Raw genomic sequence first — 16,509 nt, 5'->3', positions numbered from 1 at the left:
CTCAGCAGCACAGAGTGCGGTCAGCCAGGTGTATGTTTTGAGAGTGAGAGAGTGTGTGTGTGTGTGTGTGTGTGTGTGTGTGTGTGTAGGTGTAGGTGTGTCAGGGAAGAGAGAACTAGAGCCAGAGATTATCACCACTGGCAGAATGTGCATTAGAGATTAGTTCTGGTCCTTTTTTGTATACACTGCTGCTGGATTGTACATGCTGTGGACTGACAGGCCATTAATACCAGCTTTGTGGTTGTGCATGTGTTTGTATGTAAGTGTATGAACACGTGTTTACTAATGTGTATTAAATCTGTGCAGAGATGTCCTGGTATGTGTGTTTGTGTGTGTGTCTGTGCATGTGCAGGAGTGTAATCTGAGAGTGAGTAAGGGGTTAGAGCGCCATTAACCAGTGCATTAGGCCTGACTGCAGACAGACTGGGCAGACAGAGTGAGGAGATGTGTGTGTGTGTGTGTGTGTGTGTGTGTGTGTGTGTGATGATCTGATGGTTTCAGGATTTCAGGGGAAAAGGGACAATGGGGGTGAGGATTTAGCAGCGAGGGTGAGGTGGATTGAGTGCATTAGTGAGTGCATGTGTCTCAGTGTGTGTCAAAGGGATTGAGAGTAGTTGACCCATAAAGAGCAGACAGACACACCCTGAGCACGACTTAGCCACCAGTCATCATGCCCTCTTACAATTTATTCAAAATACATCTAACAAATACTTTAATTTTGAGTAAAGGCATCCATGTTGGTCTAGTCTACGCAGTAAATGAACATTGATACTGTACGAGGTGCCCTGTGGCTCTGTCTCTCCACCAACGCAAATCACTCCCATTAAAAACGTTCATTAAGCAAAGACGGGCTGCATCTGAATCTGAAACAGACGTGTTTAATGAGTTATAGATGCTGTAACCGCCAGCGACTGAGGGGGCACACAAGTTTACACTGCTCAATATACATCTCTGCAGCCTGAGGTGGACAGAGAAGGAAAGAGAGAGCAAGAGGCCGAGAGGGATTGGCAGGGTGAAAAAAAAAAGTGAGAGCCCTCCTATATCTCCTGTTTTCTATTATTCATGAGTTCCTAGAAGCAGTGGAGGGGAAGGAGGAGAAGAGATCGTAGCTTTCTGTCTGCTCCAGGAGTGTAACTTTCATTTGCTTCCTCTGTTTCTTCCTCTGTCTTTTCTTCCATTTGATATGTCTGTAGGGGTGGGGATTAAATTAGTCTGTTAATGAACACACAAAGGAACGTGCCAACATAAACTGCAAACAAAAATGAACGCAAAGACCCGTGATATGCACTTAAAATCCCACCTTGTAGGTGCTGTGTGTTTGTCTTTTTGCACGCCTTGTCTTCGTGTTGTCTGTCTAGTTAATGACACCCTGGACAGAAAAAAAGGACTAATGCCATTACTAGCAATGCTAGTAAGATATTCAAGTCTGACACTTATAACCATCTCAAAGCCTTTTTGCAGTTGTTGCAGTTTCCTAAATTTATCCCTTTAAGCTAGACAGCCAGCGCACCCTCCTAGAGCTAGACTGTGAATGCTGATCTGCTCATTGGTATTGGTAAGGTTTGGGTTTGCCGTGTGTTGGAGGATGCTTAGAGTGTGGCAGATGTTTTGTTGTAGGCTTAACTGGAAGTTCACCCTGGTTCCACAGTGGTATGGCTGCATCACTAAGCTTTTCAGGTTTCAGGATACAATTCTATAGCACTCTATTTAACCAAGAAGTTGTGTGGGAAGAAGCTATGAAGATAAAAACTGCCAACTTCGAAGGTCAACTTCCACCAACTTGACATGAATAAGCTATTCTTTAAGGTGCCTACACAAGACCAGGCCTACACTATTTAAACCACTGGCAAAGCCCAAGATGTAGGCAGTGATGTAGTTTTAGAAATGCAGATCAAATAGTTGTACCACATGCAAAAAAGACACATAAAAAAACGACTAAGACAATGAAGCTGTCTAAAAATCTTCTACTTTATTCAATAAGATCGATGTTTGTAAAACATTCAATAAAAAATGTTGATGTTAATTTATTGCTCATTGTCATCTTTACACTAGAACTTGTTCTGATGCATAATCATTTTTTTTTCCAAAGCACTCTCACAAGGAATATGTAGCTAGATATTTAGACAAGGTTTTCTGCTGTCATTATAATTGTAATAACATACATACGTACGCACGTTCAGATTATATAAAAACAAACCAAACAACTTACAGTAGCCGGACAGAAAAAAAAAAAAAAAGACGAGGGACAGGCAGAGTCAGGAGTTGTCTCACATACATTTTAGTGGGTTGTTTGTGCCGTTGTGAGAGTGAAGCATTTGTTGTTTTCTCAGTGATGGTGTGAATACTACAGAAACCTTCAATCACACAAGTGATATCATTTTACAGTTTTGCAGGTATTAACAGTTTACACTTTACCTTGACAATAATAGCAATTCATATACAATTATTTCCAAGCACATAATGGCTTACATGATTGTTCTAATTGAGTTTTTAAAGAGGAGGTTTTAGATATTTGCAGTTACACATGTAAGGACCAAAACCCCCGAGCAGCGAGGAGCCTTTAGGGATCCGGTTCATTTTGAAGGAGATGTATATAATGAGACTCATTACAGTACTGAAACGACGTGAGGCTCTCCTGTCCCAAGTCATTTAGAGATCTCTCATCCTTGCCACTCCTCCCTTCATACACATTCTCACTAAGCTGTGTGTGTGTTGTGTGTGTGCATTTTGTTCATCTGCACAGCCTCAGGCCTGCCTGTGTGTGTGTGTGTGTCTGTGTGTGATGCAGCTGCATGTGTGTGTGTGTGTGTATGTATGCTTCACAATCTACTTGGGAGCCTACTGTCCAGATGCACGTTTTATTGTTTTTTAAAAAGCCTGCACACATGAACACACAGTTATACAGTCACATGCACACAGGCGGTTTCTGAGGTCAGTGGTGATGTTCAAACCTCATGCCACATATTTACATTCTTCTATTAAGGAAACTGTGTACAAGGCAGTAGTACATGGTGATCTGGCAAGGTATGTAGTTTTTGTTGTTGTTTTGGTCTTTTTTTTTTTTTCAAGTTGTGGAAGAGGGAGTGCAGACATAACAACTACAGGTGAGAGATCTATAAAGGTCTCATTAATAAATAATTAAATAAATAAACCAAGTCAAGTTGATCAATAAGTTAATAAGTTAAAGGGGTCTATCTGTACATGTGAGGAGAGAGGTGGTGGCGTGTGTGTGTGCATGGTTCGTTTGCATGTTCAGTACATGTTGGCATGTGTGTGTTTGCGTGTTGTCCTAGGGGCCTGTAGCTAAGGAGGAGAAGGGACGGTTAAGTCAAACCCCCCTCTAGAGAGCCCAGAGTCTCATTCTGCAACGACACAAACAGGACTACTATGACGCTCGCGACACTGACGCAGAACAACACTGGCTGCAGAGCTCGTCTTCACAACGCAAACGTGACAACCATGCTTTACAAGTTGTGTGAAATCAAAACCAGGAAAGATAGTAGGAAGATAGTTTTGAAAGCTGAAGATATGACTTATGTGGGTTCATGCATGTTATATTTTCCAGGTAAATGTTCTCTTAAGGTGTCAGTTTGCTTCAAGTGACCATTGCCATCATGTGAAATTACACTGCATTCAAATTTATGTTAAACCTCAAACAGCAGAGGAAAGGAGAATTATAACCTGTTAGGTTTTCAAACTTTCTTAAAGCATACAAATGCACCCTTCCTAAGGAAATAACAGTTTGAAATTTGTCAAGATAAAACACAGTGAATGCTGCATCAACGTGTGCACCATCACACCTGTTTCTTGCTTTTCCCATGTAGCCAGGAGACAATGAGTTTGTTTCAAGCATGCTGACACCTTTAGAGAAATAATAAGCTTGTTTGTGTATAATAAATCCTTAGAATCAATAAATGCATGTTATGTTTGTATGTTTATAATTTGTAAATGCACCAAAAGGATTTATAAAGACTGTAAACTGCTAATAAGGACAATTCCTACTGAATAGAATGTAATACAACTGCCCCCATGCTGAATATGAAAAGCCTTGGATGCCCCAGCACATCAGAAGGTTATGTAGGAATGCATTTCACCACCACGTTGGTGTTAACTTAGAAATAGCCAGCAAGATGAACAAGCATGAATGGGCAGTTGTAAAACATTATAGTATATACATTGTAAATTATGTTTATGTGCTTAGAATTCAATCTAGCCTCTTATGGACAGTTTGATTTAGTTTTAATGTGGTATTAAGAACTTCGACTGCGGCCCAGCAGATCAGTCTATAATTAGTCTAGCAGTGAAAATGTGACTGTACAGTTTATTACAGCTCATCAGAACAAGACAAAACCAAAGCTGCTATGCTCACAATGAAGAGTAGAGATTATAAAAGTAAAGAGAAAGCTCGTGACTGGCAGCTGCATAAATAGGTCATCATATATCAATATAGAGACATGTAGGAGTATTGATCATCGTCGTCATATCATAGTAATGATGCATTGCTGTAACAGGAATAAACTTACAGTGAATGTGTGGCAGTCAGGGGGAAACTCTAGGTTTGGAGCGGTAGTGTGTGAGACTGTCTCTGTCAGTGTGTGTGTTTGTGCCCTTGTCGGGGTGCATGTTTCAGGTAGGTTGGGGGATATCAGCTGTTCTACATTCACGGTGAGAGGTTGGGAGGCGCTGTCCTGCCGTGGCCTTTGCGGGTGTCAGGGAGGGTCAGGTTCGGGGGGGGTCCTCTGTATGTGTGGGTTGGTCAGCGCAGTAGAAGTTGAAAGGTCATGGCAGGGTGAGTGGGTTCGTCTAAAGAAGGATGCACTTTCCCTTCTCCACCCACGGGTTGTTCTTCATCAGCTCTGGATTCAGAAAGGGATCCTCTGGGACGCAGTCCTCTATCCACTTTACCAAACTTTGCAGGGAGACAGGGAGACAGAGACATTTTTGAAATTCCAGTGGAGGTTTATGACCACAATCCATCCTCTATTCACTTAATTTATTTCCATACAAGGTATAAAAGAGAGGGAAAGTTTGAGCAACTAGAAGTAATTTACTGCAATTCAGCTATTACTTTTTGGATGCACTTTTGTTTTTATTAAGTTCTAGTTTACTTTACTGCAGTTGAAATCACATCCATGAAAGTTAACCACTTTTTTTGATCAAATAATGGAGAGCAGCCATCCACAATATACTGTACATCTGTGATTACAATTCAATTTAATACACTCAGAAATGATCTTGGTATGTTGGTCAATGCCAGCTAACTAACAGTTGATGACTTATTGAATTGATTACTCTTATATATTACTCTTACTCTATTACTCTTTGCTTGTGCTGTTACATTATAAGTTCTGCAGACTCTATCATTAGCCACCATAAACTACTGGTCATATCAAAATAGTGGGACTGCAGTGCCAACTAAAAACGTGTTATTGCTTTGAAATGTATTTTTATTTTAAGATATTTTAAGATAAATATTATCCATTGCTTTTTTCAACACTTATATAGTTTGACTTTAAAGTCAGTTGAAGCCTCTCTAGCAGCACTGATGAAGCCTCAGATGAAGTGTTTCTTCTGAGCCTCCTTGATTGGCCCTTAATCTACTGGCACTGCAGTGAGAGCTGCAGACGGACGAGGAGAGTGCTATACAGAAAATTATTACTGCTGCAGCTTTGCTCAATGCTCAGATGTGCACTGAGGCTCCAACAATAGACTTCAAGGTAGCATTACTCAATGAAGATATCACTCTTTTATCATTTTGATAGCCTAACTGCGGCCATATCCAAAATGAGTGTATTTATTTAATCTATATTTATTATTCTTGTCTTGTGCATGCAATGTATTGGAGTATAACTTATTAAACTTTTCAATACTGGCATTACCTTGGAAACAAAAACACTACACTTCCAGGCCAACTAAGAAAAATCCATCTGCTGCTGTTTTCCATTAGAAGGTTTCTTCTTTGGACTCATTCTGCTCACAGCTGCTTTTTGAGGCTTCAACTCTGCAGATATTTGTAGAGCGGCTGTTTTCTACTCACTCAGTCACAGTCTTGGAGGACTTCTCTCGTTTGAAGGCCAGCTGATACTTGAGGCTCTCCACCTCCTTCTTCATCTGGGGCAAGTCCATCTCATCCATGGTTGCAGCTTGATGTAGGACCTCTCAACCTGCACACAGCAAGAGGAGGGTAGAGTTATATTTATACAGCACACAACACTGCTAAATAGTAGGCAGACAATCTTAATAGTGCCCTGCAGCAAGAACAGCACAAAGTACATTAGATTTGTAACCACTGCTTAGTGATTCCTCCTACAGGAAGGAAGAATGCAGGCTGTTAAATTCATAGAATACATCCAGGTGCTGCCAAAACCAGCAGACCCACTTAACACCAAAGGATACATGCAGTTGATTTCTTATGTGTTTCTTTTGCTGCTTGTTTCTACTTTAAGTAATGTTCCTCAGCTAATATACCACATTTCATTGCATTTGCAGCAAACACGAGTTGAATGAAGTTAACAGTTCAACATGGGTTCACTTCTTGTTTGTGGCAAGTTAGAGTGGATATTGATGTTGATGTTCAAGAGAGAGAAAGGAGAATATGTTTGGCTTCAAAACAAATAGGAAGGACAGCATGTACTTCTGCTGCGTCCCATTTCTTCCCATGCCCCTCAACCCTCCCCATCCTACGTCTTATTTGGAGTTTTGTATGTAGTGGTGTCTCAGAACTTTCTCCAGTTTCACTCTGTGAGACGACTGGTAATACTACTAATGCAAACCTGTTCAAACCAACGTAAAAACTGACATATCAGCTGTATGAAAATATAAATATCCACTTCTATATAAGTCTATTCAGTAGCATAGTATTAGTGGTTCTTAGTGTATTTTATTACTGGTCGATTTCAGTGTAACTTCTTTTTGCTATCTTTTTACAAAGGTACCCCTCATCTTTAGGTGCCCCTGATCTGACCCTCATATAATAAATTAGGCATGCCCTGATCTCTTTTGGACAATTACAACATTTTGAATGTATTGGAAGAGGCACAACCATACATTCAAAAAATAGATGTAAATGAGAGTTTTTACACTTGTGTAAAAGGTGTATCATACGTATTCTACCTGGTTCTGTATATGATACCAGCTCTTCTCAGATTCTCTGAAGATTACCTTTTCCTCTTGTATTAAGTTTGTAAAAATATATGCAACTGCAAAATATGATCCACCCACCATAATAAGATCAGTTCTCCCTTTACATAGCCTTTAGAGATTAATGTATCAGTAATATGCACTTTAACAGGTCGTAGATTTCACTCAGACTACAAGGTGGTAGCAGGAAACACAATTAGCGACAGACAAAATCCATCCTACGCAGACTAAACAGCACAATTTATCATATAAAATGGTATTAGCGCTAATTGAAGTTGAACACTAAGTATTGTATGACACAGAAGTACAAGTGATTTATAATCATAATGTTATATACTTTCTAAACTTGACAGAATTGTGAAAAGTGGAAACCAAAATCATGATACACAGTTAGCAGAGTGCAGCCTTCTAGTGCACTTCAACATTGAGTAAGAGGAAGAAAAACACATGTAACCAGGTCAAAGTCATTGTTGGCTACATCTGACTGCAGAGCTGCACTTATGTATAAATGCCCTGTTGTATTCAGGTTACCTTTAAAGTCGAACAGAGATTTCAGCATCTTACTATTGTATTTAATCAAGAGTTCTTTCTTTCTACTGATGCAAAAAAAAGGGTCATATACATATATATCTTTGATATACAGTATATGGGAAATTAAGAATTGAGCTGGACTCAATGTGTGCTTTCCATGAAGACTGGAAGCAGCAGATTTGGTACTGTCATGCCCAAACAATAATCCAGTACATGATTAAATAAATCCAGCACCTCACTCCCATTATTGTTTTTACATTAGTGCATTGACTCTCTACAGCAAAGTTGTCTTCATCCTCTTCCTCTAAGTCTTTTTCTGTATCTGTTCCTCTCTCTCTCTCTCTCTCCCTCTCACTCCACACCCACGCTCTGTGTCCACTACACACTCTCAATAATGCTCTTCCCCATTTGAGTGTGTACTTGCATGTGTGTGCACCCTTATGTGTGTGTGTGTCTGTATGAGTCAGGAGGATTGGGTGAGCCGAGTGGTTGTCTGGTCTGCACTCAGAATCGATCTCACTGAGGTGCTTCAACACAGAAACAACAATGGTATTTTAAGGGACATTAAATAATACTTGATATTATGCAATTGTCCTTTATGACAGGTTAGTGAGTGAGGGGGCACTGGTCAGGGTGCTCATCTAAGTATATACCTAGGCTATCTATAATTATATAAACTGGAATAAAATATGAAAAAAATTAAAATACACACATTTTTGTGTATACTGTACATAATGCACTGAGCTTGCTAACAAAACTACAAAGGTCACATAAAAAACTTTAAAGCTGTGTCAACTTAGATTAGCGTCAGATTTGAAAATACCAATAAAATCTAATTGATTAACCTTATGACCTTATTATGTTTTATGTTTTATATGTTAAAGTTGCTGAAGCTAGCTCGTCTCTGTTTTCAGTCTTTATGCTCCTTAGATAAGATCTAAGATCTGCTACGTTACTGATATTTTTTTTTTGTTTTTGTATCATATGACAACTACAACTTAATAAAACAAACAAAAAACATAATGCAAGCTGTGTATACAGTATGTGTGTCTTTTTGTGAGTCTGAGGAAAAGACCAGGTGCAATATTACACCACCACTCTCACTCACCATCTCTTGCTCCCTGTTTTCACTTCTACTTTATCCATGTTTATCATCCTTTAACTTGTATCCTGTCTAATTTTCTTGCTTCTATCTTCTAATGTCTCTGTTTGTCTACAGTCTTTCTCATTTTTCCTCTACTAACAGATCCCCTTTTTTAAATATTTCCCTGATATAAGGGTCATGGGAAACTGTGCACAGCTTATGAGTGCCACTGTCTTAAATCAGGCACCTGCTGTTCTGGATGTCTGAAAGTAAATCTGCTGCTACACCACAAAGGAAGCTGCTGTTTGCTAAAAAGAACATCACTGCACGCAAGTTTGCCAAAGAGCACATTGACAATCTACAGCAGTATTCAACAGTTATTAATTCCAAGGGTTCACATACTTCTTGAAAGATCAGAATTTGTTTTTTGTTATTTTAGGCACATCATATTTGCTAATACTCACTCACTCACTTAGATGAAGATCAGATCACATTTTTTGACAAATTAATGCAGAAAACCCAAAAATTCCAAAAGGTTCACACACTTTTTCTTGCCACTAGTATTTCATATAAATATCTTCATTATACATGTTTTCCTCACGCCTATCCTTTAATATTGTCCATCATCTGTATCTTTTACCCTTTCTATTGAACTGTCTCTCTAAATCTATTTAGATCTATCCATATGTCCAGCTCTGTTATTTTTCTACAGCTCTGCAACCAGCTAATTAAAACTAGAACTTCAAACCTTAGACACCATGCAATGTACGGTAAACCCTATGTTTAGAAAAACTTAAATCTTGAAAAACCTCTTCCATACTTCCTCACGGCCTGCTGCCGTTTTACACTGTGAAGTTTAAATCGCTTGAGGCAGACAGGTCTCCCTTGTGCAGCAGTCTCACTTTCTTCCTCTCATTGCTCTGTTATCTGTTTTCTGTCGCCCTCCTGCTGTCTTCCACAGATGCCTTCTCACTAAGTGCTCCCTGTCCCTTTTCACAAATGTTTAACACTTAATCCATGTCTCTACACATTACCGCTCTTACATCTTCCTTCCAGAAGTGAGTCAGTTATGATAGTTACTGTTCAAACCATCTAAAATGACACATTACAACTAAACCTGGAAGTCATATATAAACCACAGCTAGATCACTGACAAAGTTATTGTGATCACTTGATAAAATTATTATAAACCAGTCTCTTAAAACCCCTATCTGTTTACTCTAATAGGGAAAACCTCTCTCGCTGTACTAGAGAGGATAAAAAATGGCGGAAGTATTTCTTTCTTGCTGGCATCCCACCATCTGCCATATAAAAAACTCTAAAAGCTTTGCTTCTTATTCACACAGGATGTGTACTGGCAGTAGCGCGCTCGCTGGCGTTTGACTTTCATGTTAATGCAGTCTCTGGACATGTTTAATATACACAGTGGAGATATGTTGCAATGGTCTCAACTCTATCAGGTTTCAGAATCAAAGACAACTGACGGCACTGTTGTTAATGTTACTGGTTTATTCACATATTTTCTGCTGACGATGTGGTTCTACTGGCTCCATCGAACCGTGACCTGCAGTCAGAGTCAGCACCTTCATATGTGAGCACATGTAACTCTGTCCAGGCTGAGCTACCTGGACAAAAAAACACAATGCACAGCAACACACTGTACAGTGTGTCATGGAAGTGTCATTAGTTTTTAGGATTCTGGATCTGGATCCAATCCACCATGTAGATGTTGTGATTTTGCAGTCCCAACGTCTTAGACTGACTAAACAACAGAGTCACTGTTAACATTACCATCCCTAGAGTACTGCCACTAAACAATTAGAATATATGTGGTTGTTTGTTTGTACCAGAAGCCAAAAATGTCCACTATATATGTATTACCATGGACTGCTTGGGGCAAAAATACGTATTTACCAACCTCTATTTTGGTGCCATTGTAAGAGATGGAAGCCGCAATTTTGATGCCTGTAGTCAAAAAAGGTGCAATTTCAACAGAAGCCATCCTCCCTGCGGGGGGCCACGCTTACAACAAACATTCATGTGGGTCTGATGAGAGCCGTGCAGTGGCAAAAAAAAATAGCAGCATTGTTTGCAGTTTCCTGTTTTATTGTTTTGTTTTGTTTTTGCAGATATTGGTCCTGAAATGTGATCTGATCTTCGCCAAATTCACAAATATCAACAAACACAATATTTCTAAGCTGATAAAACATGAGCAGTTGTTATCTTAAAGGCCTTTATTAAATATACCCATTAAACATACAGAGTGCAAAGTGATGGCAGAAAAAGTAAGTAAACAAGTGTTTTAATAACTTGTTGAATGATCTTTGGCAGCAATAACCTCAAGCAACCTTTTCCTGTTGCTGTGGATAAGACCTAAAAAAAACCTCCAGGAGGAATTCTGGACCATTCTTCCTCAGAGAACTGCTTCAGCTAAAATATAATCTCAGGATGTCTGATGTGAACGGCGCTCTTCATGTGATTCTACAGCATCTCTACTGGGTTGAGGGCTGGGCTCTGACTGGGCCACTCCTAAAGATGGATTTTGTGTCTCTGCCCTGAGGCAGCCCCAGATCATAACGTTCCCCCCACAACATTCGACCTCTGGGAGGATGTTTTCATGTTGATTTATGGTTCTCTTTTCACACACACTTGTTATTTATGGGTGTTAATGTTAGAGGAGTAGAGGGTTGGAGTTAGAAGGTTTAAATATGCTTCACCTGCTGTATTGAATCATTGTACCGTACATTATGTTATGCATTGCTGTCAGCTGAGCTGCATAATCCCTGTAGAACTATGTTTCTTGACAACTTATACATTTTATGTGTAAGTGTATAAGTTATGTGTTATGTGTACTGTCTGAACCGGTCTTTATCTCTGTTTATGCTGGGACACCTGGTGATGCTACCTGGTGATGACTTGGAGCCCAAACCTAATTATTAATGGTTAATGGTCCATTCTTTATTACATTGGTCTCATTTTTTACAAAATTTCAATGTATATTTGTGTATGCAGCAATTTGTGCAGGAGATATGAAGCTGTAAGTCTAAACTGGGACACTTTCCATGAAGTGAGGTCAGGTTTGCTTCGAGATTACATTCAAGTTTTATAAAAAAAAAAAAAAGATGAACGTGTTAATTACATTTTCTTTATTAACATTATGTGTAAGAAATTTTAAATGGAACATTTCCATCCTTTTTGTCTTTATTTGAATGTGTTGGGGTTCAGTGGGTTGTCACACTGTGTGGGTCTGCATTCATATTGTGTGTGTATGGTCATTTCTAAAGATATGTTTGGGTGGGTGTGTGGGGTGGTTGTTTTAGGGGAGGGTATGTAGGTCACATGGTGATTTGGGTCAAAAGCATCCAGAGATTAACCTCTACCCCCTGCCTCCTCTGCTGTCTTCCCAGCCTCTAACAAGAATATACTATCACAGTGTGTGTGTGTGTGTGTGTGTGTTAGTGTGATAAATCTCTCTGACTTCTGTAAAGTAGTGGCTGAAGGTTATTATAGGAAACCAAAGGTAAAAGGAACATAAAAAGTCAAAGAGCTAAAGACAAAAAGAAATGAGAGAAATAAGATGGAGGAAAACAGAGTGAGAGACTTTTTTTTGCCTCTATAGCTACTGCATTGTAAATACATGCTAAAAATAGATAGGAACAGGCAGAGCTCCTCTGACCAGCAGAGAGTGGAGACAAAAGAAAGAAGAGGCTCCTTGCTGTTAAACTGAGAATAACACATGACAGAAACTGGCAGATGATGTATGAGATTTTACAACCAGCTGATCTGTTTGGCACGTCAATAAGCTTTGAAGCCACTGGGACCAGTCCAGCTCATATCGTACCAGCACAGCCATGTCTACATGGACAAGCATCCAGTCAATCAGATCTGATCAATATACGCCTGAAGTGGGCTGGATGGAATTCATGTTTTCATGTGAGTCAGGACACACTAAGGTCAACTGTTACATATCTGTCTCTGACTGAGCCCTATCACAGCTCCTCAATCCAGATGTTTTTGTCCCAGAGGGGAGTGACCTGGACTCTGATTGGCCAGACCTGACACCCCTCTACCAGAGTCCACCATGGTGAAAGTGATGGGTAGGCTTATTGGTGTCATGGTTGGATCAGTGAACAGGCCTGTATGTTAATATTTCCAGGGGAAAAGTCAACCAGAGGACTACAAAGAGATGCAAAACAACCGCAAAGAGATGCAAAATGACTACAAAGCAACAAACCCATAGAGACACAAAATGATTCAGAAGGGATGCAAAATTAGCAAAAAGAGACAAAGCGATCACAAGAGCATGTGAAGTCACTGCAAATAGATAAAATGATGATTCGTGAAATGATTACGAAAAAAACAACCCCAGTTAGATTTAAAACATCTACAAAGAGACACTAAACAACAACAAAGACAACTAAATAAGAGCTGCAAACAACCAGGCAAAGACCCAAATGCTCACAGACATGATTATTGATTGATTTGTGATTGAATATTAAGTGTTGTTTGGCATTCATGTGTTCCACTGAATGAACACCGTAGCTATTGCAATGTACAATTTTTAATTTCCCAGACAAATGGCTCTAACTTTAAATTGTATCACATATTTTAATCATCCTACAAATGTCCTCCCTTTCTTTAAAAACGTCGCCCCGGTCTGCGAGCATCATTTATCCTTAAATCAAGGTCAAGTTAGTCTCGAGCAGGATGGATAGAGGAGGCGGTGGAAGTGCACAGAAGAAATGTAAGTTTTTATGTAACATTCGTGGGTTCCATATGGGCCAAGTTTGAAGTTTGTGTGGTGGTGGTGGTGGTGGTGGTAGGGTGGGGGGTATGGAGGAGGACAGTATGAAATCATCCATCCAGATTGTTCCACTTTGTAAAGTACACTTCAAATAAACTGCAGATGACACTCAGTTCATAAACTCCCTTTAAAAAGTCTACATTAAGAAAACATTTTCATGAATTACTATTATTTATGTATTCTTATTTCATGTTACGGCTTCACAGAGGCCTGTAGGACCCCTCTGTGCTGGGCTCGGGGAGTGAGGTGAATGTGGCTGACAGACAGTCGCATCTCTTACCTCACTCATGCGCCGGTGGAGGCTGTTGCTTTTACCAAGTCTGACCGGTGCAGTTCAACCGGAGGGAGGGCACAGGAGACAGCAGGACCGACACACGGATGGTGCTTTATTCCCCAGCTACGAACCAAATAAACTGCAGTTTTAATGTCCGTAGACTTTGTTTGTCTCTGGGAGGCGGAGCGCAGTCTCCGTATCCACTGAAACAGATCAAGGATAAAATCCGCAGTCTCCGGAGTAAAACAGACGATGACGACCAGTCTGAGTCTCTCTGCAGTGCTGGAGGAGACTCTTCCTATTCGGTGGTCCTCCGGCTCGTTGATGCTTGCTTGAAAGCAGCAACACAATGAGGGAGGCAATGTGAGGAAGTGGACAAGTTAACAAGCTGGTCCGGTGCGCCCTCGTCCACTGCCCGCTTCTCTGCTGGGATCCTGCTATATGAGCGTCCGTGCGTGTGCGCATGCATGTGTATGTGTGCGAGAGAGAGAGAGAGAGAGGGAGAGAGAGAGAGAGAAAGAGAGAGAGAGAGAAAGAGAGAGACTTCCCTGAGGATGCGTTTAGAGTGCAGGGCAAGGAGGCGTATAAGCTGGTTCCACAATAGTGGAGGAAGGAAAGAGTGTGTGTGTGTGTGTGTGTGTGTGTGTGTGTGTGTGTGTGTGTGTGTGTGTGTGTGTGTGTGTGTGTGTGTGTGTGTGTTGGACCCTCTTTGCCCCCATTGCCAGACTCTGGATTTCTGTCCTAATATGGCCACTTACAGTACAACTCCATCTGCAAAAGACAGATTTGGGTTTCCACTGAGGGAAAAATACATATTTAGGTTTGTTCTCACATACGAGAAATGCTGCATTTGAATCCAGAGACCACAGAAGAAGAGCTAGGTCTTCTTTGACTACATGTCATGTGTGCAGTTTCAGTGGTTGTATTTGTGTGGCACAGTAACCACTTTGTTTGACTGTGGACACCTGATTTCCATAAAGCCTTAGATGATATTCGTAAACAGTTGAAAGAGCACATGATGTGATGTCTGTGATACCTATGATAAATTGCATGTATATAGTGAATCTAGCACAACCTGTTTGAGTCATTTCCAGCACTCAGTTTGAGTACAGATTTTAGGGCCAAAAACATCCCCAGGGGGCACGGCTGCTTTCAGAACTGGACGTTTTCAGGTGGCTTCATTCCAGCAAGTTAGAAGCAGGAAAGTCACTCTTGGCACGTGGTCTTGGAGTTTTCAGAGGTGATCATACATTTTGTATTTAATTCAGTTTAATTTAATGCAGTGTAAAATGTAGGCATGTCTATTATTGGTGTAGCTGTATAATATATAATATACTACTATATAATATTGTATTTGTTGAATGTAACATTAGTTGTTTCTTTTTATATTTGTTGAAAGCACTATTAACTTTACATTTTATCAACATTTGCAGGAATGGACATACTGCCCAAATGGGCATTTTCCCCATAAGACACTCCTATAAGACGTTTCTAATATATCTTGCCTGACGCATGTGTCTGGAGTAACGTGTATCTGAAAGTACTTCTAAAAGAAGTCGAAGCATCAATATACTGTATGTGTAGACCAGTGAATAATCAGCAACTGGACTTTGACTTGACTCGACTCATCATCTAGAAAACCTCACCTGGCTTATTAAAGAATCATCACTGACAATCAGTGAATAAAGTTGAAGTGTGAGTGTATGCAGCGTGAAGTTGTAGTAAAATTTACTTCAAATGATCGCACAACTTCATCCTTTCAAAGTAGTTGAAACGTCGTTACAAGTATAGGCAGTGAAGTGTACATCTTGAAAGATAGTAAAAAAGGAAGTATGTAAGTAGTAGTAGTAGTAGTAGTAGTAGTAGTAGTAGTAGTAGTAGTGACATGGACGGATAAGCAGAAGAAATTCAAGCATGAGACCATAGGAACAAGTTAACACTTACTTTGATGAGTGAAATACTGGTATAAGACGTACAGATTACTGTAAACACTATACAATGCATGACACAATAAAAACATACGTAACAATCTAATGGATCACTTAAAAGGGAGACTTTTCCAGCTGCATGTATCTTGTCTTCAGATTTAGCATTCAGAGCTGAGCAGCAGTCCCTACACTGGGAGCCGCTCCTGGCTATCAGCAAACTGTTCTCTAGATGGGACTCCCGTCCAGACAGCTCTCGTCTAGTGCAATGATAACATCGCACTTAATGACTTTCAGCCCAGCGTTGCTCCTAAACCGTCCATCTCGAAATCAGGTCTGTGGTGATTCAGCAGATTTGAGTAAGTGGGTTCCACCTGTCAGCAGAGGACTTGTAATATGAGACGAGACTCAGGACTCAGATTGTCTGAAAAATCTGTAGCCATGTTTACTAAGTAGGTATAAGGGCAGTGTTGAGCCACCGCTATAAGAAACTGTTTCCCAAAAATAGAAATAAAAATAAATAAGTATGCCTTTAGATCTGCAATGTTTGAAAAACACTATTAAACTGGTGACCTAGTTTACTCTTATGGCTCTGTTTTTGACTGTGTTTGACAGGAAAGAGCCTTGTAACCGCCCCATCACCATCACCGCAGCTCCACCATGCTCTAATTCACACTAGACCACGTAGGATGTCGTCCCGAGACACTGATCTTGCTTCACACCATCAAATTCTTGTCCCAGTAAGGAATTC

At 40.2% G+C, this 16,509-nt stretch overlaps 1 protein-coding gene across 1 annotated transcript; it reads right to left on the bottom strand.

The window, feature by feature from the left end:
• Positions 1-1,961: 1,961 nt before the first annotated feature.
• On the bottom strand, positions 1,962-14,363 carry gng13b (guanine nucleotide binding protein (G protein), gamma 13b). The gene is made up of 3 exons (XM_026360397.1): positions 13,840-14,363; positions 6,038-6,164; positions 1,962-4,909 (listed from the first exon to the last, which is right to left on the bottom strand). Exons 2-3 carry the CDS (start codon positions 6,133-6,135, stop codon positions 4,804-4,806), a joined length of 204 nt encoding a protein of 67 aa, XP_026216182.1. The 5' UTR covers positions 6,136-6,164; positions 13,840-14,363; the 3' UTR covers positions 1,962-4,803.
• Positions 14,364-16,509: the final 2,146 nt, after the last annotated feature.

The sequence above is a fragment of the Anabas testudineus genome, chromosome 8 (assembly GCF_900324465.2).
Source record: "Anabas testudineus chromosome 8, fAnaTes1.2, whole genome shotgun sequence".
NCBI classification, from domain to species: domain Eukaryota; kingdom Metazoa; phylum Chordata; class Actinopteri; order Anabantiformes; family Anabantidae; genus Anabas; species Anabas testudineus.
The sequence above is the reverse complement of the archived record's forward strand: the minus strand, read 5'-3'. Positions and strand labels throughout refer to the sequence as shown.

Bases quoted from the DNA above. Each gene is read 5' to 3' on its own strand.
- gng13b (XM_026360397.1), bottom strand. From the start codon at position 6,135: ATGGATGAGATGGACTTGCCCCAGATGAAGAAGGAGGTGGAGAGCCTC. The intron at 4,910-6,037 runs GTGAGTAGAAAA...CTCCCTGCAAAG, and splicing joins TCCTCCAAGACTGTGACTGA to TTTGGTAAAGTGGATAGAGG.